Raw genomic sequence first — 24,578 nt, forward strand, 5'->3', positions numbered from 1 at the left:
CATGGAACTGGTCATTAATTCAATGCTAAAAATAAGCGATATGCAAGATGGGGGCTCTCTGTAGCTCTGTAGTTTCAAAAAAGGGAATATTCCGCTCAAAATGGATCCAAAAGACAGCCATTAGGTGCTATTCTTAGAAGGAAATGTGGCCACAACCGCAAACCGAAACCCAAAACATGCAAAAAATATGCAAAAATCCAAAAAAAATCCACAAAAAACGAATAATGAAATAACCAAACGCACGATAAACATTGTAATCGTTTTTTATTCCTCGCTCGCCTCTCGAGTACAATGCGAAATTGCAAATGCGCCCAAGGCCAGTGGAGTTCATAACGAAAATAAAAACCATAAAGTCAAATATATTTTGGCGCTTGCCAAATATGCGAAGCTCGGCTTAATTGCAGCTACCTTTCGGCTCTCTGCTCTTGGCTGTTGGCTGTTTGCTGTCTGATGTCTGATGTCTGAACCTTAAACGCTTTTCGACCGTTTTGGGCGACAATTTGTTAAGACACTTCGGCCCACATCTGACATTGTTCAGTTTCGACTTTAACAACAACGCCCACACTCTCATCAGCGCCCAGTCATCTAATTCGTGTGGTGCGAGTGGTTTTGCATTCATAAATTAGCCAACCACCAGATACTTAGATATGTGTCGCACTCGCCTTGTTTACTTTGTTTGTTATACTGGCAGGCAGAGTCGTGAGCTGATGCAAATTGTTCTCGCGGCTCGAAACAATCAATCAGAGCTGAGCCCGGCTTTAATTTGGCTTAGAGGTGTCTCAGGCGATTGGCGTTGGGGTTTGGGTTTGGGACACGATTAGACACTTCCTATCGGCGCATTTGGTGCGAAGCGTTAATAGAAAACAGATCAAGATGCAGGCTTCGCCAATAATCAGAATTGGCGAAGGACAGATCGACAGATTCCATAAATATCTTCCATATAGTATACATATTCGAGCATTTTATGCCCTACTTGCCGTCGGGCATAGGGAACCCTTGCCAAAAATCGTGGGGCATAAAATTTGACAATTTATTGACGCTCGACTGGCCGTCGCTCTGCACTCGCGTCGTGCGTCGTGTTGGGGACTCACTTCTTGTTCTTGTTCATCAAGTGCAGTCTATATTTAAAATTCAAATGTTGCAAAATGTGGCAGCCAAGCGAGGGGCCCACCGCCCACCATCTATAGGGAAGGGCCGACTGCTCTCCACCGGATCCGGCGGTGGTGATGTCATTTTGAAATTAAACAGGTCCATCCTTAATCCGCAAAAACACACACTCACACTCACCCCGCCCCAACCTTGAGGCTCATCCACACAGTGTATTCTTAGTGGCTTGTCTAATAGCACTCCGTCGGAAGGTACGCCATAACTCGGCGACTTTTGTGGGGGCTGGCTATAAAAAGAGCGCTGCAAAAAATTATACAAAATGATAATAACAATACTTGAACCGGCACGCAAGGCATTCGCTTCTTGCCCACTTATTTGTGCGCTGGGCGCCAAATTTGGTAGCTCTGTCCCGGGCCATGTACGGCAGTTGGCCAAGAGATAGAGTCATAAGCTAGCTAGCGCTGGCTATGTAAATTATGAGCCGCGATTTGCAAAGGAAACTATGAAAATAAACAACTATAAAGATGGAGATTGGGGATCGGAGATCGGAGATCTGCGCTGCCTTAAAAGCACAAACGACTCGAGACCTGTTAATGAATAAAAAGATCTTTCATTGATAATTATTAGATTGGAGCTGCTCTGCTCTCGTTCGCCCCGCCCCCATGATTCTACAGAGCTCAGAGTTAGTGGGCTCCGAGTTCTGGATGCCCTAAAATGGTCAGTTTCTCGCCAACAGGTTGACTCGCCGGAGATACCTGAGTAAGGGATTTAATTATAGACGCGGCCGTAAGCCCCTGACTAAGCCCGCTATTAATTAAGCCGCCTGCGCATATGGCTCGGACTCGATTATTGTAATTTATCTAAATGCCGCACTATCCATCCATCCATCTGACATGCCCCTGCCTCCGAGGTGACTAATTTGGCTCCGTCATCGACTTCGAATGCAAATGCAGTTTAGCACCAATTCTGCTCTAATCCCCCAGACTGGAACTCGCTCGATTAGAACTGACAGCTGTCATGAGTGGCCAAACGATCCAAATCTGATTCCGAAGTAGTGACCTGGCCCCTGGGATGCCACGCCACTTGCGTGTTGCGCAAAATTACGGCCAGAAATGAAAAGCCTCTCTGGAGCTGCTCTTAATTATCGTCGAGGTGGCGGTGGAAAAATCTCCTCTGCCATCTTTCCATCAATAATCGAGTCGAGTGTCGGACTGATGTGCCGCTTCTGCCGTTGCTTCTGTCGGTTTCCCCTTATTCATGTCAGCTTTTTTCTTTATGGGTTTTTTGGCCCGGCATGAACTCTGGAATGGAATGGAATGGATTTCAGAATTTCTTTCTCACCGCTCGGGGAAAAGTAAATTCAAATTTGGCCTGGCTTCTTTGTTTGCGCGGATTTTCAATTTTATTTGCGCTGTTCTGCGGCGAAAGCGGGCAAATAAATAATAAAGTAAGGCCGCCGCGGCTGGCTAGATAAAAATATCAAACGTAATTAATTTAAATGCCAAAGTAAAGTCCTCGGCGGGTGCATTCTTCCAAGAATCTTTAAAGAACCAAGATGTATATCTTCAGAGAGAATATATCTATGTGTTCTTTGTATTATGAACATTTTGATTATGAACTTTATGAACACCTTAAAGGCAGCTATTTATAGAATTCAACTTTTGATTTAAATTTGAAACGTACTCTGATGTCAGCCAGCGCGCAGAACGGCCAAAGAAATCAGATAATTCATTTAGTGAGAGAAGTCAGGCATTTAATTTGATGTCATTTAGTGGCATTTGCTTAAATCACTGCCTGACATATGAGATGCAGTCACCTTCTCCGCACACCCAGCACAATTACCCACTTTTAGTGACAAATTGTCAAAGCACATGCCAAAGACAAACAATGCAATTGAGCTTATGCAAAGGCAAACAACACCGGCCGGCAGCAACGACGACGATGCCAACACAAAATGTTGATAGTATCAATTCGAGAACCCCTGTCAACTGGCCCGGTTGGGGGCAGATATTGGGCCCCCCACGCCTCACGGCAAATGGCCACAAGTGCGAATTGCAGGAGGGTGGCTCGAAAGCACTGACCTCAGCCCTGATGCTAGGCACTCGATTTATGGCATAATTTGTTTAAATATAAACCAAGTGATTTCATGGGTCAGGTCCAATAAGTGAGGAGGAGCCTGCCAGCCACTCCACACGCCGTTTTTATTGATGCTAATTCGGTGGCTCTCCCGCTGGTGAAAAATTAAACGTAATTTAATACAGGCACTTGGCTAAAATGACAAATCACCGCTTTTATTAAAGATTTTTCATTGGAAATGTATGTACTAATGGCTTCTGGTTATCTCTCGAATCTTTTCAGAAATAGCACGCGTGCGCGCCTCGCTGTTCCAGATCAATGGGGTCAAGAAAGAGCCGCTGACCCTGCCCGAGCCCGAGGGAGCCGTCGTCACGATGAACGAGAAGGTCTATGTGCCAGTCCGCGAACATCCAGATGTAAGTACCATAGACGCCTAATGATAACGATGATCTAATTTATGGATATTCGGGGAGCGTTCGTCGAGCACGGGCTTCCGCCAATTAGAATTGACAACACGATCACTGAGCAACTGGGCTACACCGGAAACGGCTCGAAGGTGTGCCGAGACCGAGGTGCTCCATCTCCATGTAATCCTCATCCTCATTTGAAATTGCTGCAATAGAGTCAGTCATCTGTTAAGTTGTCTTGAAGACGGCTGGGGCGGCAAACGCCCAGGCAAGCTGCCAGATGCAAAGCCGATCCACCCTTTACGGGGCGATACGGCCTACACTCGCATAACTCGGCCTGGAAAACAGTCGGACAGTCGGATCTCTTTGGCTCTGACTGGCAACAATGATTTTCTCGGAGTGTAGCTGGGCTATATGGGTTACACAAAATCATTGAAGCGTTTTAGGAAGTCGCTTGGCGGCGCTCACTCGTTTCATTTGTCGCTCATTGTAGGCGTCGGACCAAGTCGCTCGGGCCAAGCCCTGCCGCATTAGAATTTGATTTAATTTTATGCAATTTAAAATGTTTTCCCCCCTTTTCCCCCCTAGACTGTATGTTTCTTTTGTTTTTCTTCAGTTTGTGCTGCCATTTCAGTCAATTTGGAAATTGTTTGGGCGTAGTTTTGTATTTTTCCTTTGGCTTTTATTTATTTATGGCCTGACAGCAGTCGCAGTCACAGTGGCGGAACTGAGGAAATTTATTTCACTGCATGACACACTTTGCTCCCGATGTTTATGTTTTTGCTTCGATGTTAGTGCTGAAGCTGATGCTGATGCTGAGTTGTGATCCAGATAGATGCATAAATTTAAATAGCATTAATTAGACTCGATGGCGATGCTGCGGCTTCTGCGGCAGCTGTTCAAATAGTGTTCTTTGCCAAATGGCGCCAGTGGTTGAGGGTGACAGGGCGATGACCCAATCAAGTGCCAGGAACCAAGTCAGCCTCTCTAAGAAAGGCCTAAGAAGGTGCCATTTCATTAGACAGAAATCAGTATCCGCAGAGCCAAGAAGTCATTAAAACCAAAATAGATGATTAAATTGGGTTTTATTGGGCCCAGAACCTAGTGCTAAAATGAATATGAACGCAGAACAGAGGTCGTAAATTAGGAAAACATACATATTTTAACGAAACAAGCTGAGTGGCGACCGAACAGCGTTTGATGATGCCTGCCTCCCGATGTTTTCCAAAACAAAATTGGCACACAGATCGCCGCTCTGAGATTTACGATCGAGGGCCTTCTATTTTTCCACACGGTTTTTCAATATTTCAGGTGTTTCAATTTGTCTGACTTTCGAGGGCGGAATTTTTGGCTCAGTTCGGTTTCTGTGCGGGCGTTTTTCGTTTTTCGTTTAAACGCTGCCTCCCAATAAATCATTTCACTTTATGGCAATCATTTCGAGCGGACAAGAATATTCGAAAATGTGTTTTGGGCCAAGATGAATTGCGTTTCAAACAGCAACATGGGAAGTGCAACAAGTTGTGGGCCACAAAATGTTTATTGGCGGAGAGCTGGGCTGCTGGTTCTGCGTCATGGGGCATAAATTTTAAGGCATTAGGCCCGACACTAGCAGTCGCAAATAATAGCAGTTAATAATTTATACCATAGCCAACAATGTAAATAGAGATTTGTCAGTCGCCGACAATATGCCATGTAAATGGTCAGCAATTTGTCAGCCGGGGAGAGTGGACCTGGCTCTGATTGTATCTCTAGCTTTGTATCTCGTTTCTCAGCCATCTCCAAAAACATAAATGCAACTTAATTAAAGTCCACAGTGGACAACGACAGCAGCAGCACTACCAGCGGGCCAGGCATTAAAAAAGTTTACAATTAATTACAGCCAACTATTAACGCTACAAAGAAGCATCTGTTCGCATCGTGCCCCATTCCACTCTGGGGCAGTGTCGCCTTCTCTGTCTGCCTGTTGGCTGTCACCGCTCATTGCTCATACGCCCCGTGGCGCGACATGCGACATGCGACAGTTGACCCACTGAGCCTTGCCAGGCCGGGCAGCCAGCTTCTGAGTGATTTTGCTTGGGACAGAAATTATGTTTGACATTTTTTGTTTTCGCAAACTCATTTTCCGAAGCTTGTATCCAATCATTTGGGGGCTGAACATATGGAATAGGAGCAATTAGATGCCCAGTGCCGAGAAGAGAAATACTTTGGGAATGAGACAAGCAAAGCGATGGAACATTTGTTTCACTTTGATTGTTCATTGCAGCGAGCTTGTTTATTATTTTCAATTGGATTTGGCCAACTAGGCAGCGGCAGCTTCCCGATATCGATGAAAATCGTTCCGAAGATCAATACATCAACCAATTAATCACCCATCGAATTCATTAAATTCCCTTTCCGGTGATTAATGCTGCGGTCACACCCACCCAGGAACATCTAAACCGCACCGCCACATCCCACATCCCACATCCCACAGTTGCAGGTCTATGGATCCATTTGACATTCGATTCGTGTTAAGGTCACTCGGCTGTCTTTAGCCTCCATTAGACAAATCGATCAAGTGGCGAAAAAGGCGGCCATATTCAAGTCGAATTACATTCAAGAGCATCCCATCACCATATATCGCAAAGCGAGACTCTTCAACTCACTTTATGGGGCCTGGTATTTTTATTGTCTAAGCCGTTAACACAAAAGCCAATTAATCTACAAACTGCAGCAAATTAGTCATAAACATTGAGATGCTAATTACGTGCAATTTTTATGTACATTTTCGGTTGTTTAGTAATTTAATAGGTACTGCCCCTGGGCGGCGGGGCGACTGAGCTGAGACTGAGCTGAAAAATGAAAAATGAAAAAAAAATTCAAAAACAAGTCAACGCATTAAGCCAGCGAATTGTGGCAAGCATTATTTTCAAGTTAAATGTGTTGCTTCGACGGCGGCTGGGCTGCTGTTGTTTGTCATGTCAAAGTTTGATTTATTTTTCCGTGTAATAGACGAGCTTTTTGTGTTCCACAGCCTGCGTAATTATGTCTCTCCCACTCTCGGCTCGGATGCAAACATATTCTCAAATACGCCCGTTTAGCGATTATACTGACGACTACTATATATGCATAGTGGTAACCGAGTGTAATCTATTTGATCTATGCCGACCCCTGTCCGGCCTAGCCAGGCTGCCTTTGCATTTCTGCTTCCAATTTTCCAAAGCCAAAGCCAAAGCCAGCGGCTCAGTTGAAAGATTTGCAAACTTTACGAGTCTGGCTCTGAGTCACACTGGCAACGTGATTAGATCCGTCCTAGAAACAGCACTATGAAGTATTCCAAATATTCCCTTTGTGTGCTGCGGTTTTGATCTTGGCACCAGCCACCAGCACCTTTGTGCCCAATTGGATTCTCTTAATTTGATATACCTCCGGTGGTCGGTCGTCATGGTGGCCAGTGGTAGGAGGTTTCCTTATCACAACGTCGTGTGTTTGTACTTTCCTTTTCATGTAGAATGTGCCACAACACTGTGTACTGTACAAACGTGTTTTTGTATGCGCCCTTTGTGCGGCGAGAGGCTCTTTCTCCCAGCTGGCTTATCAATTATTTGCCCTCGTACCTTGGCGTTATTGAAAATTGTTGTACGAATTGTATAAATACAAATACAAAACATACACACTGCGGCCTTATCTCGGCTCGCAATCTGTAGTACATGCCTGTGTATAGCATCTATTTGCCCACTTCACTTCACTTCACTCGGATCCACTCCACTTGACTTGGCCCCCAGCTCCCGTTGTCATCTGGCTTTTGTCTGTTTGGGAAACTGCCGGGAAAAGCCAATACAGCGAAATATTACAACGCAAACATCGTACGTACAGTGTGTGTTGTGTTTTCTCTCGACTCCGGGTCGAAAGTCTTCAAAAGCACGCGTGCCACTTGAGGGCATGTATGTAATTCCTGAACAGTTCAACGGAAGGAGCAATCAAGAAGGGTTCTTTTAGAGCGAATTCCTATTTTTAGCAGGAATCACTTGCCACTGGGATAGGGATCAGATGCATTGTGCTTTTTGCAACAATACCCCGAAAATCCTCTTAATATTTTATTTCATTTTTCTGAATTGAATAACTCGATTGTGCGCCACAGCTTACACTCTTAATCCCCGCTTCTTGAGGTGCGAGGGTAAGCTCCCGTAAGCCCCATCATTTATAATTTATTTGACCAACTCGTATTTGTTTGGCATTCCTCAATATTTGTAGAACGCAAGTGGCAGCCGCGCAACGGGTCGTATGTGGAATCTTTCAAGTGCCGCTCAGTGGAAGGGGCAGGGAGCGGATTTAATTTCCGTTTAATGGCTAATGGAATGAGATCTTTTGTGTAAACTGTAAGCGGAGCCAGAGGTTTTTAATTAAGCAACTGATACGTGGGCGATAAGCAATGCAAATGTTTTCCTTCAATCCCTCGAACTCAAAGATGCAGCAGCTCCAGCAGCCACTTTCTCGCCTTGCGTTTTCATCCGGGCCACATTAAATGATTTTTCGCAAAATTTAATTAAAATTGCCGCAGCCATTAGGCATTAACTGCATTCTTGTGATCAGCGGCAATTTTCAATTGATTCGATCTCGGCATCAGTGGCAGTTGCAATTGCTGCTGCCGAAGCCGTACGTGGCAGTGGCAATTGCAGTTTGCAGTTTCAGTTGCAGATGCAGGCTTTCAGATACAGATACAGATACATTCGAACTGACAACAGCTGCTGCCGCAGAAAATGGTTTTGCCGTCGGCTATGGGCTGTCCGCCGTCGATGATCGCATCGCAGCAAACACACACACTGTGTGCACTTAACATCCAATATCTCACATCCCATCACATCATCGCACCCGGAATGGGTTTCCAGATGTGAGTGGCTGGTGGGTGGGTTGGTTTTTTGTGTTTCTGTCTGCGGTGCCTCTGGGCGCGACCAGAACTAGTTTAGCCGGCCATTTACAATAACTCAGATGGAAATTGTTTTGATCTGGCCAATAAATCTAATTTATCGGCAGGCCTGCCAGGCGCTTTTCGCAATCTGTGTAAAGTTTGTAAGTATATGATAATTGGGCGCCACGGCAGCTTGAAGATGGAAGTCATAGGCTTCGGACTACAGTCTATTCAAAGTTTTCAACACAAAGCGCTGCCATGCCCTTTGATGGGAGATTAGTTTGTAGACTTGGCGATTAAAATTATTTATTGAATGTTGATGAGAGTTCGTCGTAGCGAGGCAAGACTCTACTGTTGGCCAACATGCCAAACAAGCCTCCTAAACGCCCGTCCATCATCATCGACAAGCGCGTCAAAAGATTTTTGCACGCTCCGCTAATAGTTTAGGCAAAATTCTTTTGAATGTCGCCGACTGTGGCGACTCGCCGACTAGCTGACTGCATTTGGCTAAATGCACAAAGACTTGGCTTGTCGTTTCTAGCGGGCTGATTGGTTTATCGTGCCAAAGTCAGGCGTGTCGCCGCGGGTCATATTACGTTTGTTGCCTGCCATTGTTGTGGGTGACTCCAGCCTTCAACGAACCGAATCTGACCAGCGTCATACGCTTTAATAATTTTGACTTTGAACGAATCTCAATCGCAATCTGAATCTGAATCTGAATCGGAATCTGAAGCTGAGCAATCTGGCATTTATGCACCCAATCTGACTCACGATCTAATGCGTTTTAAATTTGCCAAAAACTTTGAACTTTATGCCAAGTTAAGAGACCTGGCTAATTAGATTTCGTGTCTCGCTAATGATTTCCTCTAATTTCGCTCGTCCAATTTGGATCTCACTCATTTCCCTTTCCATTTCCATTTCAGTTCAACTTTGTTGGTCGCATTTTGGGACCCCGTGGCATGACCGCCAAGCAACTGGAGCAGGAGACAGGCTGCAAGATCATGGTCCGAGGCAAGGGCTCCATGCGCGACAAGAAGAAGGTGAGTAGTCCACTAGTCCACTAAATGCATTTTAAATAGTGAGTACAATAAGTGCGCATTCCGAGCACTTCAATTTCAATTTTAATTATCGTAAATAGTGCCGGCGGAATATGGTACGCGTGGATATGAAAATTCTGTTGACAGTCGGTTTCCGTGCCAAATGGGAATTATTCTCAATTGTGGGCCACAAAATATGGTCAGCTCTTCGATGGTGCTTCCGGAAAGTAGTTCTAAAGCAGACACTTTTGATTTCATTGAAGGAGTGTGTATTTCAGTAGGGTACTTGTAGTCTTTAAAGTCAGGACACCCGAAAACTCTCGTTTGTTTTTGTATCTTCAACATCTTGTCACTCAAGTGCTCTGATGATTTAATTTCCCCTGACGAAAAAAGCTAGACAAACAAGATAGGAGGAATGAAAATGAATCGAGAGTCTCGGGGCGATTAAATGTATTTTTGTAATTCATAATTGTGGCGGGCCGAAAGGAAGGCAGCCAGCCAGCCAGCCGAGAGGCTGACAGGAGAGTTTGTGAAAATACAAAATCTGGCTGCAATATTTTGATAATTTAATAGAAAAGTGGGAACGAAAAGCGACGCCCGACGCCCACGCGGATGTCTGAGTCACCAGCTAGTCGCCGAGAGAAGCCAAAAAGCAAAGAATACAAATTTGTCGCTTACTTGCATCTCGTAGATAGAAATAGAACGGAAAGTAAAAGACACCCAACCAGAAATTAGTCATAGTGCATAGTCCCACCTCTGTTTTCTTTGTTTTGCTCTGCTCGGCCACTCATCATCTTCATCTAAAGTGGCCGAGAAGAGTCACCTGCCCCCAATTTCAGGTCTCAGATAATGCTTTGGCCAGTGGTTTATACAGCGACCGGCTGACAGCTCTTAATGTGACATGGAATTAGCTCCTCGGACTCGCGACCACCGCAGCTTCAAAAGACTTTCCTCTAGCATTTGATCCTAATTGATTATAAGTTGCGGGCCACAAAAAAAAGCGGGATGTGGAATTTATCGCTGTCGGTGGAGAGAGTATTCAATATATGTGTGGCACGTACGCCAGAAACCATTTGGCCACAAGTAATAACGCAAGTGAAATGAAAAACTGCAATCACATTTTAGTGCGGCGCAACACGCCCACTACTAATTGTTGCGCCCATTGGCCCGACGACTGTTCTTGCACCCGATGCGAAAATTCTTATTTTCGGGTATACATTTTTGAGCAATTTATTCATTGAGGGCAAATGATTGAATCACTCCGCATACCGAATAAAAATAATGCATGATTGCAGATTGCACTTTCGCAGTTGTGTTTGGTTCCCATTGCGGAAATTCATTCAGAATTGGCTTGCCTAAATTCGCAGCATTCCTTAAATTCTTATATGCATTTTTTTGAAATTTCTAGGAGGACGCCAACCGCGGCAAGCCCAACTGGGAGCACTTGTCCGACGACCTGCACGTCCTGATAACCGTCGAGGACACCGAGAACCGGGCCAAGGTCAAGCTGGCCCAGGCCGTTGCCGAAGTACAGAAGCTGCTAGTGCCGGTAAGTGCCACAGTTCAGTTTTCGCTGAAAGAAAGAAAATAGAAACGAGAACACATTGCGTATACGCGATGGCACAAGCTTCAAGTAAAAACAGAATACTGGAATAAAAAGATCAATTAAAAACCGATTGCGTGTTGCTCCCGATCCTCCCTCCTCTTTGTCTATGTTAAATCAATAATATATTAAATGATTAAATGATTTCTAGCTAAAATTTAATTGAATGTTAACCAGATAATTAATGAATTCTTATATTATTTCTCATTCTCTCTTACCAAAATCTAATCTGCTTTAATGTATTCTGTTTAATACATTAAAACCCGACCAAACAATGACACATGACACAATGCCACACTGCCACACTGCCACATGCGAATCAAACAAAAAACACAACATACTCGTACTAACAGCAAGCCGAAGGCGAAGATGAGCTAAAGAAACGTCAACTTATGGAATTGGCGATTATTAACGGCACTTATAGGGACACAACAGCGAAAGCTGTCGCAGGTATGTCAACCAAGCCTCTATTTCTCCTCCGATCCGAAGAGTTCGGATATCTTCCCTAACCTTCTAACCCCGACATAGCAAGACACACAGAAAAGATAATACCAGCTAATCGAATGTAATCCATCTAGCGCGGAGATCTAACCATTAACGATTCGCGGCGAACCGAACTGATTTAAAGTCGATTTAGGGTTGTTGAAAACAAATCCGATATATCGATCCAATGTGATATATTGTTTGAGTTGAAAGTTAACAAAACACAACGTAATTATTCAGCACTTGAAGTTCCTTTCTCATAGCCCTGCAATGGGCTGTGGGCTGTGAAGTAATTTGACTTACATAATAATATACAAAAATTGATCGACAAAACCGTTTGGAGAGTTATCGTGTTTATGACAATATATCGAATTAGAATAGTCTTTTAATTGCTAATACAAATCACATTCTTACTATTATGTATTCGATATATTCTTCTTGACATCTTGCTGAGAATAATATGTTACTTTCGTCATCTGATCTGAAATAATCGATATTGTATCGCTTTGGTAATTTCAACAACCCTAATTTGATTCGATTTCTTGATTTCTAATTTCTCCGATTTAAGCAGCTTTCTCATGCGTTGGCTCTCCTTCTGCTTCTGTTCTGTATCCCGCAGTGAGCGATGAGGAGTGGCGTCGCATGGTGGCCGTATCCGACACCCGCCTGCTGACTCCCGCCGGATTGCCGGGCCTGGCCGCCCAGATCCGCACCACGCCCGCCGCCCCGCTGGGCGCCCCCTTGATGCTGAATCCCCGTATGACCGTCCCGACCACGGGGGCCAGCATACTCTCCGCCCAGGCCGCCCCGACGGCCGCCTTCGACCAGACCGGAATGATCTTCGCTCCGTACGGGGACGCCTACAACTACGCCGCCCTCGCCGGCAATACTCTGCTCACGGAATATGCTGATCATAGCGGTGGGTTGTTTGCCAGATAATCGATAACCGATAATCTCAATATCAATATCACATAAATCTCTCATCGCTATCTCTCTATTATGATTTACTTTTCGCACACCCACACATCAAGCGCGAGAACACTAAGCGAATCACTCATCTTAACTAGGCAGAAATCAGGCTACAGGCAATTAGATAGGGTGAATTACGAGCAGAAGTAACAAAAAGCATATCACTATCAGAGAACTACACGCCATTTAACACACTACACCGATACACCGAAACAGACACAGATTTGACACATTGCGCATACGCCGCGTTGGCCTCTCAGCTGCTGGCGCTTGTTTTTCTTTCCTCTTAACACATTAACCAAGTGCAATCGATTCAGTTTGTTATGAAAGCTAAACAGCCAGCGAACTCGAGTATCTAGTATTATTTTTTCAACTTAATAAAAATATTGATTATTCTATTTTTTTTTTTTTATAAACGATTGTTATGTTACATGTCATGTGAAGGATTTTAGAAGTGCATTTTATTTATGAGGAGCTTGCATTTATTTTTGTTGCTATTAATTAAGTTATAGAGATGTCGAGAATTTTTACATCCCGTAACCACTCGAAGCTAACCCCATAATGACTTGCTGCGATCAGTGCCATAAAGTATGCTATGAAAGTTTTGTTAGCCGAAATGCACGCTTTTCTAACCAAGCTTTCCCAACAATAATGGAAGTATAATCAGTTACTTACAGCTTCTTATTTATTATTCGACTTATACGACAATAACCAAAGCTAACCAGAACTCATTACCCGCCTTTGACAAACTGTTATCAATTTTATCTTATCTTTATTTGTTATAAACATAAATATTTGCAGTTGGTCGATATATGCATGCCGGCTCCGTCTTTTGAACTTCTCTCTATCCCTCTCAATAATTTATTCCTTGATCGACAGAGTTATGAAAACCTAGAGAGGAAATCCATTTCAATTGTTTAGCCTAAAGCTGTAGTTACAGTCACACACCCCACGCCCCACTGAAACAGAGTTATACACCCACACGAATGTATAGACTGTACATAAACAATTTTATATCATTACTTAGAGACAAATTAAACAACAAATTTAAGAGCAAACGGCAAAACAGCAACCGTGAAAAGCTAAAACAAATATCAAAATATGAAATACTCAACCGAAAAATGAATTTGAATCCACATGAAATAGATGAAACACGTTGCTGTCAGAGAAACCGACTTATTGGTTCTTCTGTAATTAGATGTTAGGTCTCAAAACAAGAAACATTTCTGCAATATGCAATATTGGCAAAAATAAGTGATTTTTAGGCCCTTAATTTTCGTAGTTCTTTTAATTATATCTTAACTCTTATTTATGATTCGACTTTGATCGTTTGCTTCTATGATTTCCCCCAAGCATACATGAGTATATTCTAGTTGAGAACAGCAACCAGAGCAGCGACAGCCAAAGCAAGTTGTTGATTTTCGTTTGGTTTTTTGTTTTTGATCCCATAAGTATTCAAATTAATGAGGTCTAAACTTTCAACTTAGTTGCTGAGTTAACAATTCGTTTTATCCCGTTCTTTTATCTTCTGAATAATAAGTTTTTTATTTTATTTTTTTTTTTATTGGTGAGAGGGTCGAGTGTTAAGTGCAATTTAGATTTATAGATTTATTTGTAGTGAGAGTTTGCGAGTTTAGGGGGACAGTATTTATGCACAAATGTACCTTACGAATATAAAATGAGAAAGAGAGAAGCCGTTTCAATTTTTCCAGCCAGTGCCATTTCTCGTCAAAACAGTACTTTGAACAGAATTGCAGAAAGCTTTTTAAAAATATATCTATACTTGTAGACGTAACGTATTTCTTAGAAGAGGAGCCTTGAATCAAGTTGGTGCTTAATCAATTACTCGTATTTCAAGTTAGTATCTAAGTTTAGTCGAGGCTCTCCGGCAGCCGTCCAGGACCAGAAATTGTACGCACGACTAGTCAGCAAGCTGGAAAAATAACAAACTGCTATAGGAACAATGTGGGAACATTTCAAGGAATAAGGAATCGTTGGCAGCCGTTAGCTTGAGGGCTTGAACATTATTAGGCTAAGCGGCTTGAAAATCACTTATTTTGTGTCAGGAAATCAGAGAGATTAAAACATATACCGAATAAAACACAAAAGCGCACACATTATAACGACTCATTCCAAAGAAGCAGAGAATTTAAATGTTACAAAGTAAAAAGTAAAAGTAAAAGTTAAAGAAAACAGAAACAGAACACAGGTGAAGAAATGATTTTTCCCCCTCAGTTGGCAATTGGCTTGTAAGCAAAAAGTTCCAGCAAAGGCAGCTAAAGCAAAGCAAAGCAAAAGCAAGCTTCAGTTTGAGCGAGCATACGTATATACATATTATTGTATATGTTATGATGTACGGAATATTTATTAGACCTAAGTGTATTTTGTAGCGAATATGTTCACACTTATTTATACCTATATAATCGATATGCATATATATACAAACCTATATCTACATGTATCGTATCGTATATTTTAGTAGGCGCCATTAAGCAGCAGCGTCGTTTGGCGGCTAACAGAGAACATCCCTATCAGCGAGCAACGGTCGGAGTGCCAGCCAAGCCGGCGGGTTTCATTGAGATACAGTAGAACCTCTGCGACATAAAATCAAACAAAACAGAATAACCCTTTTATTTCACCATATCAACCGAAGCAATTTTAAATCCTTTGTTTTTAACTTTAATTTGCGATGAAGACCAGAAACCGAGCCGACCAGATTTGGTTGTCTGACTTTTAAATTGTTTGAAGCGATTTAGTTTAATTTTCCAACTCCCGACATTGGCTTATTTAATTTGAAATTATCGAAAACCCGCACCGCTGCTGTATCTGTATCCACAATGAAATCCCCGTCCGGAAACGTTGGCCAGGCCAGGCCGATCTGCCCTGATCAGAGTTCCCAAAAAAAGCAAAAGAATTGTCAAGCGCACCGCCTCCACAGGTTAGTTGTGTTTCTACTCACTTATTTATTTTATCAAACTATTATTTTCTCTGTGTGTTATCGTTTTTCCCTCCGGAATGAAATGCAACCGAGTTCTGGTCTCGCTTGCATTTTATTCCGACTGCGAGACAAAAGCAAAAAAAAATCTTTGATAAATACAAAAAAGTACAGACACATGCAAAATCTATCAAGCCAGATATGCTGCTGGAATGAAATGTTGATTATTATCTTTTATACAAATATTTATACACAAATTTTTATATTATTTTTCCTTTGTTTCCACGTTGACTTGTGCCTTTGATGTTTTACATACACCCAGAAAAAAAAAAAAATTTGAAAAAAAAAATTAGAAACAAAAAAAAAACGAAGAAAATAACTTCAAAACATTTTAGTAGATTTTTTAAGCCATATACAATATTTAAAAGAAAACCCCTCTTTATGAGATATGAATTTTACATGTGTATCCTAGATCGTAAGTCCCCTGCTTAGTCTGTTAAGATTATATGATTATTTTGTATTATGCGTTCGAATGTAAATGTTGCAATTGAACCGAAAGTGTACCACAAGGAAATAAAGATCAATGATTTTTGTTGAAGTGAAATAAAAAAAAAAAATGGAAAAAAATATAAAAAAAATGAACACAACAAAAAGCAAACAAAACAAATCATTACCAAGTCTTATGATTCTTTCTGCGAACTGGACTTTTTCAGAGTTCTTCTAAAAAATAAAAATCGAAACCAAAATCTAACGCTTTCCGAACATAACCCCAAAGTAATTGAATTAAAAGTATTTATTTCTCGTATTCAGTCGTCACACATAACTCATTGATCAGAATTAATTAATCAAAACACTTCACTTTGTTTGTTTGCAACTCTAGTTACTAAGAGAACTTAACTTTAGACTCCAGCCACACCGTCCATGAGACCATAATAAATATCACATACACACCCCACCCCACACACTCGTCCTCTGGGCATAACTTACTATATGCTTACCTCTTACCACTCCTCGATTGATCATTAATCCAACCCACACACCACCAACGCAACTGTACCAGAAACCACTCCACAGATGCTATGGCATTCGCATTCACTTTATATTATATATGTGTTCTCCGGAGCATATATCCCTGTATCCGATATATGTGCCCTATATGTCTACTTACCACACATAATCCTTAAGCTTACGGGTTGCGGTTCTTCAGTAATATATATTTACTTATATTCCTGTCTTTGATCTTCTAGACTAGTTAGGTAGATCCTAAATTCCGAAATTGTCATAAAATTGCATTTGCATAAACACAACAAGTCAATGGATTAAACTTCCTGATGTAATATATTCGAATCGAGTCTGTCAAAAAAGTTACTAGAAAAGTTACTAAAATGGTTTGCAAAACTCACTTAACTAATGTCAAAATAAAAGACAAATTTATTAAACACTGAATACACCGATGTAAATAACGCTTTCCTCAAAATTTTATTTTGGCATTCTGTAAAAAATATTAATATAATTAAAACTGAAAACGAAAACGTCATTTATGCGCTTATGCACCTGCAATTTTATGTGTTATTTTTGTTTACTTTTATTTTCCCCTAATAATTACGTGATAAATTCTTATAAATAGCATATTAAAACTATTAAAATGGTATAAACATTTATATAGCCACGAATACAAAATGAGAAATGTGATGTAATATTATTGCTAATTATAACTAACCAAAGGCCAAGTTAACCAAAAACAAACAAAAGAAAACTAGTAAATGAATTAATCTGAAAACGGATAAGCTGTCATGTTCTTGTAAATTTCAGTCTGATGAAAGAGAATTAAATAACCATCAAATGTCGCATCTAAATAACTTTCAAAACACACAAAAAATGTCCGCACTATCCACAATTTTCTATATACAATATTTAATATGAAAACGATTTCCGGATGATGAAAAAGCTAATGATAATAATGTATGTGTTTGTCTATTTGATTTTAACTATTTTAACCGCCTCGAAGTCACTCTGAGGCGCTAGACAACCAGCAAAAAGTTACTAAACGTTTGTGCGGCATATCCTTGCAACATCTATTTATATATATATTTCTATATGCATGTCTCTGTGGCAACTCCCCACTGATCCAGCCATATTTTTGGTAACTTTTTGCGCTCACGACTCGCATAACATAGGATTATTAAACATGATGAACTAACTGCTAACCACAAAGTATTAATCAAACTCTATTTCCACTTCTATGAATTTCTCTTTCTTTACATGCTAACTAAAATAAAACAAAACCAAAAAAAAAAAAACGAAAAAAAAAATTAATATCCCAAGAATAAAACTCAAAACCGAACATCCTAAACCATAAATATCCTCCATTCTCCATGAACCATCTACCAACCCGCCTGCCATAGACGAGCACGGAAATAAATAAATAAAAAAGCAGCCACAGCAGCAGCATCAGCATCTCAGCCAGGCCAAGAACTGTGTGTATGTGCATCCTATGCAGCTAACAAAAACTGTAACAAAAAGCCAGAAAACAGAAAACAGAAACTGAAACTGTCACTGACACAACTACTAAAAACACGCCTGAAATTCACTCGGATGCCGTGCTGTTTTTCACTCATTCAACATGCGACATCCGCAACACGAGCGGCAGATCCAGCAGCAGAAGCAGCTAATAAAAAAACAGAAAACAAAAAACCCCTCCAAACAAAAAGATAAAAATAAGAATAGAGAAGCAACATCAGTATGTATTGAATCTTGTGGCCATTAAAACTGTCAAGTTTTGCCAGCAACAAAGCAAAAACAGAAGTAAGCAAAACAATTGATAAGGGAATCGAACATAGAAGTTAGTTTAATTATCATAATCTAAAGGAAAATACAAGTTAGATCATAGTGAAAAGTTCAACGAACAAAAACATACTTAAAGCACACATTAATATATAACTTTATATTTAATATGCATATACAAGTCTGTATATAATTACCCCCTTAAACCCTTAACCCTAAACCCCTTAAGAATATCATGTTAACGGAATCTCATCGAAGAAACTCTAAAACGAAGAAATCGTTTATTTTTTTAATTCAATCGTCAGTCGAAAAGAATGAATCTTTCATTAGTTGAACGTTAGTTGTTTCCCTTCCCCCCAGAATTCATTGTAAACCACGAAAAGATTATGCGAAAATCGTTCCAGACAAACTCATTGTGTTTGGACTCCGATTTTGTTTGCTATGCTAGCTAAGTAAGTCTAATGCATATTATATTTTTGTTAAACTGACGCAAATTTTTGTTAATGAAGTATTTTTGATTATGTTATATTTATACAAATACACTTTCCACCCCCACTTCAAAATGATTGTGTGAATTGCCAGGAAGTGGGTGGAGCAGCTCAGGAGAGCGGGAAAGGAGCATAACACCATATTGAAAACACGTTTAACAGCCATATTTAGTTAATGAAACGACCATGAGCAATTATGATAGCTATGGTAAAATAATATCGAACATTCATAATGTACAATTAAACGCTAAACTTAAATTATTTTTATTTTAATGGTAATGTATTATACGCAGAAATAAACACAAACCATTACGTTCTAAAGCAAAAACTTCACAGCTCTAATGAAATAACAAAACGAATTCTTTGGTTTAAAATAATGGATTATCTGGCATTGTTTAATCTCTTAACTTCTTTTTTATTTTTGTTGGAACAAAATGAATGCAGCAGATTAGCAAAGAGCAAAATGAAACGCGGTAAATTGCATTTAAATTATGGTACAAAACTAAGCAATCGAAGAAACCAATCATTATTTTAAATTGAAGAATTGTTTAGGTTTTTGCTGGAAAACTGAAAATGAAAATGTTATTTTTTTTCGAAACGTGCCTTAATGAAGTTAAAAAAAATCGGCACCAATCAAAATAATCAATCTATTAATTAATAACTAATAAGCGAGAATAGAGAACTTTTTGAAATTATTTTGCGAAGTGAGAGAGACTTTATACTCAGAAATAAAAGCAAGTGGAGCCACCCAGTTGGTTAACTATAATAACATTAACATAATTCTTAATATTATTAATAATAACGGCAATCGTGCAATCGTAGCAATTTCAAGCGTTGCTTATGATGAGTTCAGAATTAACCCAAACAAAATATAAAACGAAAATATAATTCTCTCGATGATTGTGTTACAAAAAAGAATAAATAACATAGATTATAGGCTCATTAATTGAATGTTGTGCCTCTTAATCAATATTCATCCATTCGCCAGCATCATTATTTTAGTTTCATGCGTTTCAGAAGAAAATCATCGATATATTGTGAAATAATCAGTCCTTATGTTCAAAACCTAAAACTATATCAATTACGCACATGTAATTATCAACGTATGTATCTGTATGTACGCGTATCTATAACTTTTTGCATAAATAAATGTTTTTAAAAAATCCACAACTGTTTAATGTCTTGGGGAAGGTATCATTTCACGCAGGCAATAAAATATATAATTGATTCAATTGGTCGGCTTTTATCTTAATCGGATTAAAGCAAATGGAATGAAATGGCCATTTTGCATCCCAACCAGAGTGAATTTAAATTTGGGATATAAATATTGAGTAGCAACTCACCCACTTGAACATTTTTTCGGAGGAAATGTAAAGCTCGAAATGCATTTGTTGTCCTTTATTTATAAACAAAAGGGACTTTGATTAGAGTCGAGTTTCAAATCTAGACCAGGAGGAAGCCTTCAACAAAGAAATTCTGTGAAACACGTCCATCTATTGGGTTAATTAAGAGGAAGACCCTGTGGTCCTGGTAACTTGGGCCCATGGTCTCAGCCTTATGCAGAAATGCGACACTCGGAGCAGGCAACTGCGTAGTGCGTAGGGACAGACAATCAATCGCTTGAATTCAGCCTAAAGAACGGAACACTGACAAATTGTGTAGACGTTAATTTATTCCGAGAGCCTGAGCCGTGTCCTTTGCCGTGGCTCAGACTACTCGGGCTGAAAATCACTGTCGCCGTCACCTGTCTTTGTGTTGTAAACAAAGGAAGTTGCACGTGCACGTGCCGGAGTCGAAAGTGCGCAGGCGCCACTTAACAGTCCTCTAACAGCAGGACCCTTCGGTTAACAGGACACCGTTGTTGGACGTGCTTTTATATCCTGGAGACTGTGGGTGTTCGCTTCAGTGCGGTCTCGGCGTTCGAAAGGTTCGTTTCCCTGTTGAAACCCAATAAAATAATTTGCCAGCCTGGTAAATTAAATTCCCAGTCTCAAGTCGTGGCAACAAGTGTCCTCCGAGGATGTGCGTGAGAAACCATTCATCAATTTATGTGCTGTTCGGTTACTGTGTTGCTCTGCTTGGAGTTTCTGTGGCAGTAGTGCTCGGCCAAAACGAAAATACCTCAATGGTAACCATTCAGAATGAAGTGGCAATCGAGGAGCAGTGCGGCAACACCCAGCGAATGGTGGACGAGTGCTTCAAGGATCTACCTCCCCACCTAATGGAGTTCCTACAGAATACCAAAATTGTCATCAGTAAAAAGGAGATCACCGCCAAGTGCAAGTAGGCAATAGAACGGAACTCTAATAATGTTCAGAAGCTTGGGAAAAGAATACGCTTGAAAAGTCTAGTTTTTGTATTTTAAATCTCAATTTTTAGGAAGTACGGATAAATTATAATAGCCAGTGAATGATTATTAAAATGATTTTATGACGAGTTAATCCATCGCTTAAAATAAATAAGTTTGGATGTATATACGCGTTTTCCATATCAGGATACCCCAGCCTGGGCAAATCGAGTGCGAAAAAGAGTCATGAGGTGTTTACTGAAAAGGAGGCCTTTATTATTGATTACGCCTCCCAAGCCGCTTAAAACGATTTATTCATATTTTGCCCCTAGGACTTCAGGCAGTGAAAGTTATTCACGAACGTGCTTCCTTTGACACGGGCGAATATCCTGACTTGAGTGGGGTATCCTTCGCTGTCTGGGGGCCTGGGCGGAGATGATTAATTATTCCAGATTCAAGTGCCAAAAATAAAATACAGACTTTTGGCATTTAAGGCCATCAATGGACTAATTGCTATAGAGCTCACGTCAAATTTGCTATTGACAGGCATCCAAATTAGACTAATAATGTGCTTTGGGAGATGCGATTTAATAGAAAGTTTGGCTGGTACTCGAGGCAATCTGGGAATTGAATTAAATGAAATATTCGACATTAAAGCACAGACCCAAAAACTTGATTACTGAACACAGGTGATAATGAAATCTTAAAACTATATATCAGTTTAATGTATTTGTTTATTGACATAGTTTTCAAGAAGCTTGTGAGATGAGAGGGATTCTCTTGAAATAATTTGCATATTATTTGGAAAAACAACCTATCTCTAGGCTCTTAATTTTGGGACTTTAAAGACTAAAAGCATGTAAGCTGAAATGGAACTTTATTGTGTTATGGAAGGCATGAAATGAGATATATGTATTGAAAGTTGAATGTGCAGACAATTGATTTGCTAGCCAGGATGGCACAGAATAGCTTCACGAGTGCCACTCAATTATTCCTCACTCAACTGTCCCTGTGCTAAATCGAATTATTTATTGCAGCATATTCAACCGGGGCATGAAATGCTTCGACTCCTACATGAAGCGTTGTCTAAAAGATCGCAAAAAAGACTCGTTCGAGGCGAATGTGGAGGGAGCCAAGCGATTTTTCAATAAATTCTGCTCCGATCCAGATTTTCAGAGGGGTAAGTTGGCCAAAATTTAGAAAAAACCAGCAAGAACATATAACACAAGGTGGCCAGTTGACACCTGAAGGGGCGTTAGCATTTCCATCTGGGCTCTTCTGGCATTACACCAAAAGCCACAATCACCATCGGATTTTGACGCAAGTCCTGGGGCAAAGCTCATGACTAAGCTCAAGCACAAGGATACCCGGTTGACAGGACTTAAAGTGCCCTTCCACTCACGACTGTATCATTATTTATAGACGACTTTCAACGTTAACGCCCCCCTAACTTTGTTTTCATTCTCTGTTTCTTGTCAACTCTTTGCAGACTACTTGCGGCACAAGGATTGCTTCTCCTACATTCAGCTGGACTGGGTCAGTTGCACATCCGAGTTCGAGACCATCCTGAGTGACGAGGTGCACGATGAGACGAGAAACGCCAGCGTCAAGTTCCTTGAATTCTGCTGGTACAGTTAATTAATAATTAATTATTTTATACCAATTAGTTAAAGAATTATTTTTTCTCCCTGTGCATAATGCCATAGCAAATGTCACTTTTTTGGGATCAATATCAATTAAGTTGATGTGGTTTTCATTGCAGTGCCAGATACGCGTACGAAAATTGCATCTACAACAGTGCCCGGTACAAGTGCTACAAAAACTCGGCGGAGTTTGCCCGCGAGACGGCCAAAATGCTTTCGGACGAGAAGCACTTCAGGAACTGCGCCGTCCTCCAGCACATCTGCGCCCACGCCCCTCCCAGTGGCGGAAGACTCCAGGGGCAGTGGCTCGGCCTCCAGGTGGCCCTCCTCCTCCTCCTCCTGATCCTGCTGATGCGGATTTGGCCGTAAATCGAAATTCAACTTTGTGTCGAGTGTGAAGCTTGTGAGTGTGAGTGTGGTTATGTGGATATGGGTTAGGAATTGGAGATGAATGCACTCTGAAGAAAGCATGGCAGCATTGGGTCTTCAACTTTAGGATTGTGCATATCATATTGGGGTCGTTGTAAGTTTTATCTTGAAACATCTCTACCAGCTAAGGGGTTTCAATGACTTGTAGATATTCTTGAGCTTACTCCCCAAAACTGAGATGGCCTGTTGGAACTGAAAGTATCACACTTTTTTCTCTGTGCATGCATGCGGTTAAGTGTGCTCGTCCGAATTTGAGTCTCCGCTTCTTTTTTGGGATGTCCCATCGAAAATGCCAAGCATTTGGTCCCCTCCCCCGGTTTTTTCGGACAAAACCTCCGAAACCCTGCCTGGGTTCCTGTTATCTCTATGTGTCTGTGAGTTTTCCGGTGTCGTTTGGGTGTGTGAGTGATGGGGTGTCATGGGCGGGTTACTGGGTCGGAAAGCGGCACTGGTTTATCTTTGTAACTTTAAGCTAAATTAAATGCATATTTCAAATAAATGAATATTCACGTTGTACTTTATTTGCGGTTTGTATTGTGGTCTTAACCCTGTCCAGCCTCGGTTTTTATAGACCTGGAGCCTGGAGCACGGACTTGCCATGACATTGTTCCCAAGGCAATAACAAAGTTTTATTGAAATTCTTCAGCAACAGGAAGCCAAAAAAGTTCTCATCTAAATTTCAATATCGGAACACCTTCTGCGGTATATTAAATTCTACCCACACACCGAAGTATTCTGGCAGAAGGGTACAGTTTGTTTCCATTGTTATTGTCTATTTGTTGTACTAGTTCTACCACAGCAACTTAATATCGACTTCGATTTGGTAAAAACTTTGCCACAAGGCAAACTCTGTGAAATGGAATATATTTTGTGATCCCGGAATTGCGTAGCATACTTTTAAGCGGCGTGCAACTGCGGTTCAGAGCGTTCCTATGCACGAATAATAATGAATCCGACGCGAACATCATTATTCTTGGTACTGAATACTGCAGTGGATACTTTTCATTCCAGATAAAGCATTTTCATAAATAATGTAAGCCAGATGCCGCCAGCAATTTCCAAAGTTTTGCAGTTGCTGCCACCGTTCAATTTTATGTTGTTTTTTAGTTTTGAGAGAAACTTTTGCAGCCCTTTTTACTTTGTCAGCATCAGCTGTTGAATCTATGGTAATGCCCATGAAAATTTTATTTTGGTTCAATTAAAATAAATACAAAACTACTCATACCTCCACTTTGAAAAATAACTCATACGCACTGTTGACCGAGTGGCTATCAGCTAATAATTTCAGAGAAACTTTCGCGACCCTTTTTTTGTGCAGTTGTTATAATCCGTTGAGTTTTTGGTGGCTGTGATATTTTTATTTTGGTTAAAACAATAAACAAATTCAGACTCTCGTTGGAAAAACATCACTCATAAAACATCACGTTGTTCGAGTAGCTAAC

General features: G+C 40.8%; 2 protein-coding genes across 9 annotated transcripts in view; both read left to right on the top strand.

Annotated features, from left to right (window-relative positions):
• Positions 1-15,508, top strand: part of LOC6500845 (protein held out wings) — a 28,593-nt gene extending 13,085 nt beyond the window's left edge. For 2 of the 7 annotated variants that reach the window (XM_044715069.1, XM_044715070.1), the window contains exons 3-8: positions 3,466-3,599; positions 9,402-9,518; positions 10,924-11,064; positions 11,472-11,568; positions 12,173-12,520; positions 15,050-15,508. In XM_044715069.1, coding sequence (XP_044571004.1) covers positions 3,466-3,599; positions 9,402-9,518; positions 10,924-11,064; positions 11,472-11,568; positions 12,173-12,520; positions 15,050-15,159 — 947 coding nt within the window. In that variant the 3' untranslated portion in view covers positions 15,160-15,508. Of the gene's footprint in view, positions 1-3,465; positions 3,600-9,401; positions 9,519-10,923; positions 11,065-11,471; positions 11,569-12,172; positions 12,521-13,371 lie in introns of all 7 variants that reach the window. The other 5 variants (XM_014911271.3, XM_032449855.2, XM_014911272.3 and 2 more) reach the window with 5 other exon arrangements.
• Positions 15,509-17,830: 2,322 nt separating this feature from the next.
• LOC6500846 lies at positions 17,831-23,639 on the top strand. 2 transcript variants are annotated; one of them, XM_001953990.4, is made up of 4 exons: positions 17,831-21,060; positions 22,102-22,244; positions 22,554-22,692; positions 22,827-23,639. In XM_001953990.4, exons 1-4 carry the CDS (start codon positions 20,798-20,800, stop codon positions 23,074-23,076), a joined length of 795 nt encoding a protein of 264 aa, XP_001954026.2. In that variant the 5' UTR covers positions 17,831-20,797; the 3' UTR covers positions 23,077-23,639. The 2 variants fall into 2 exon arrangements, with proteins under 2 accessions (XP_001954026.2, XP_044571010.1); XM_044715075.1 differs by having other exon boundaries at positions 22,771-22,908.
• Positions 23,640-24,578: the final 939 nt, after the last annotated feature.

This window comes from Drosophila ananassae, chromosome 2L (assembly GCF_017639315.1).
Source record: "Drosophila ananassae strain 14024-0371.13 chromosome 2L, ASM1763931v2, whole genome shotgun sequence".
NCBI lineage: Eukaryota > Metazoa > Arthropoda > Insecta > Diptera > Drosophilidae > Drosophila > Drosophila ananassae.

Coding starts and splice junctions, on each gene's coding strand:
- LOC6500846 (XM_001953990.4), top strand. CDS start 20,798: ATGTGCGTGAGAAACCATTCATCAATTTATGTGCTGTTCGGTTACTGT. Junction 22,245..22,553: donor CGATCCAGATTTTCAGAGGG/GTAAGTTGGCCA, acceptor AACTCTTTGCAG/ACTACTTGCGGCACAAGGAT. Junction 22,693..22,826: donor AAGTTCCTTGAATTCTGCTG/GTACAGTTAATT, acceptor TTTTCATTGCAG/TGCCAGATACGCGTACGAAA.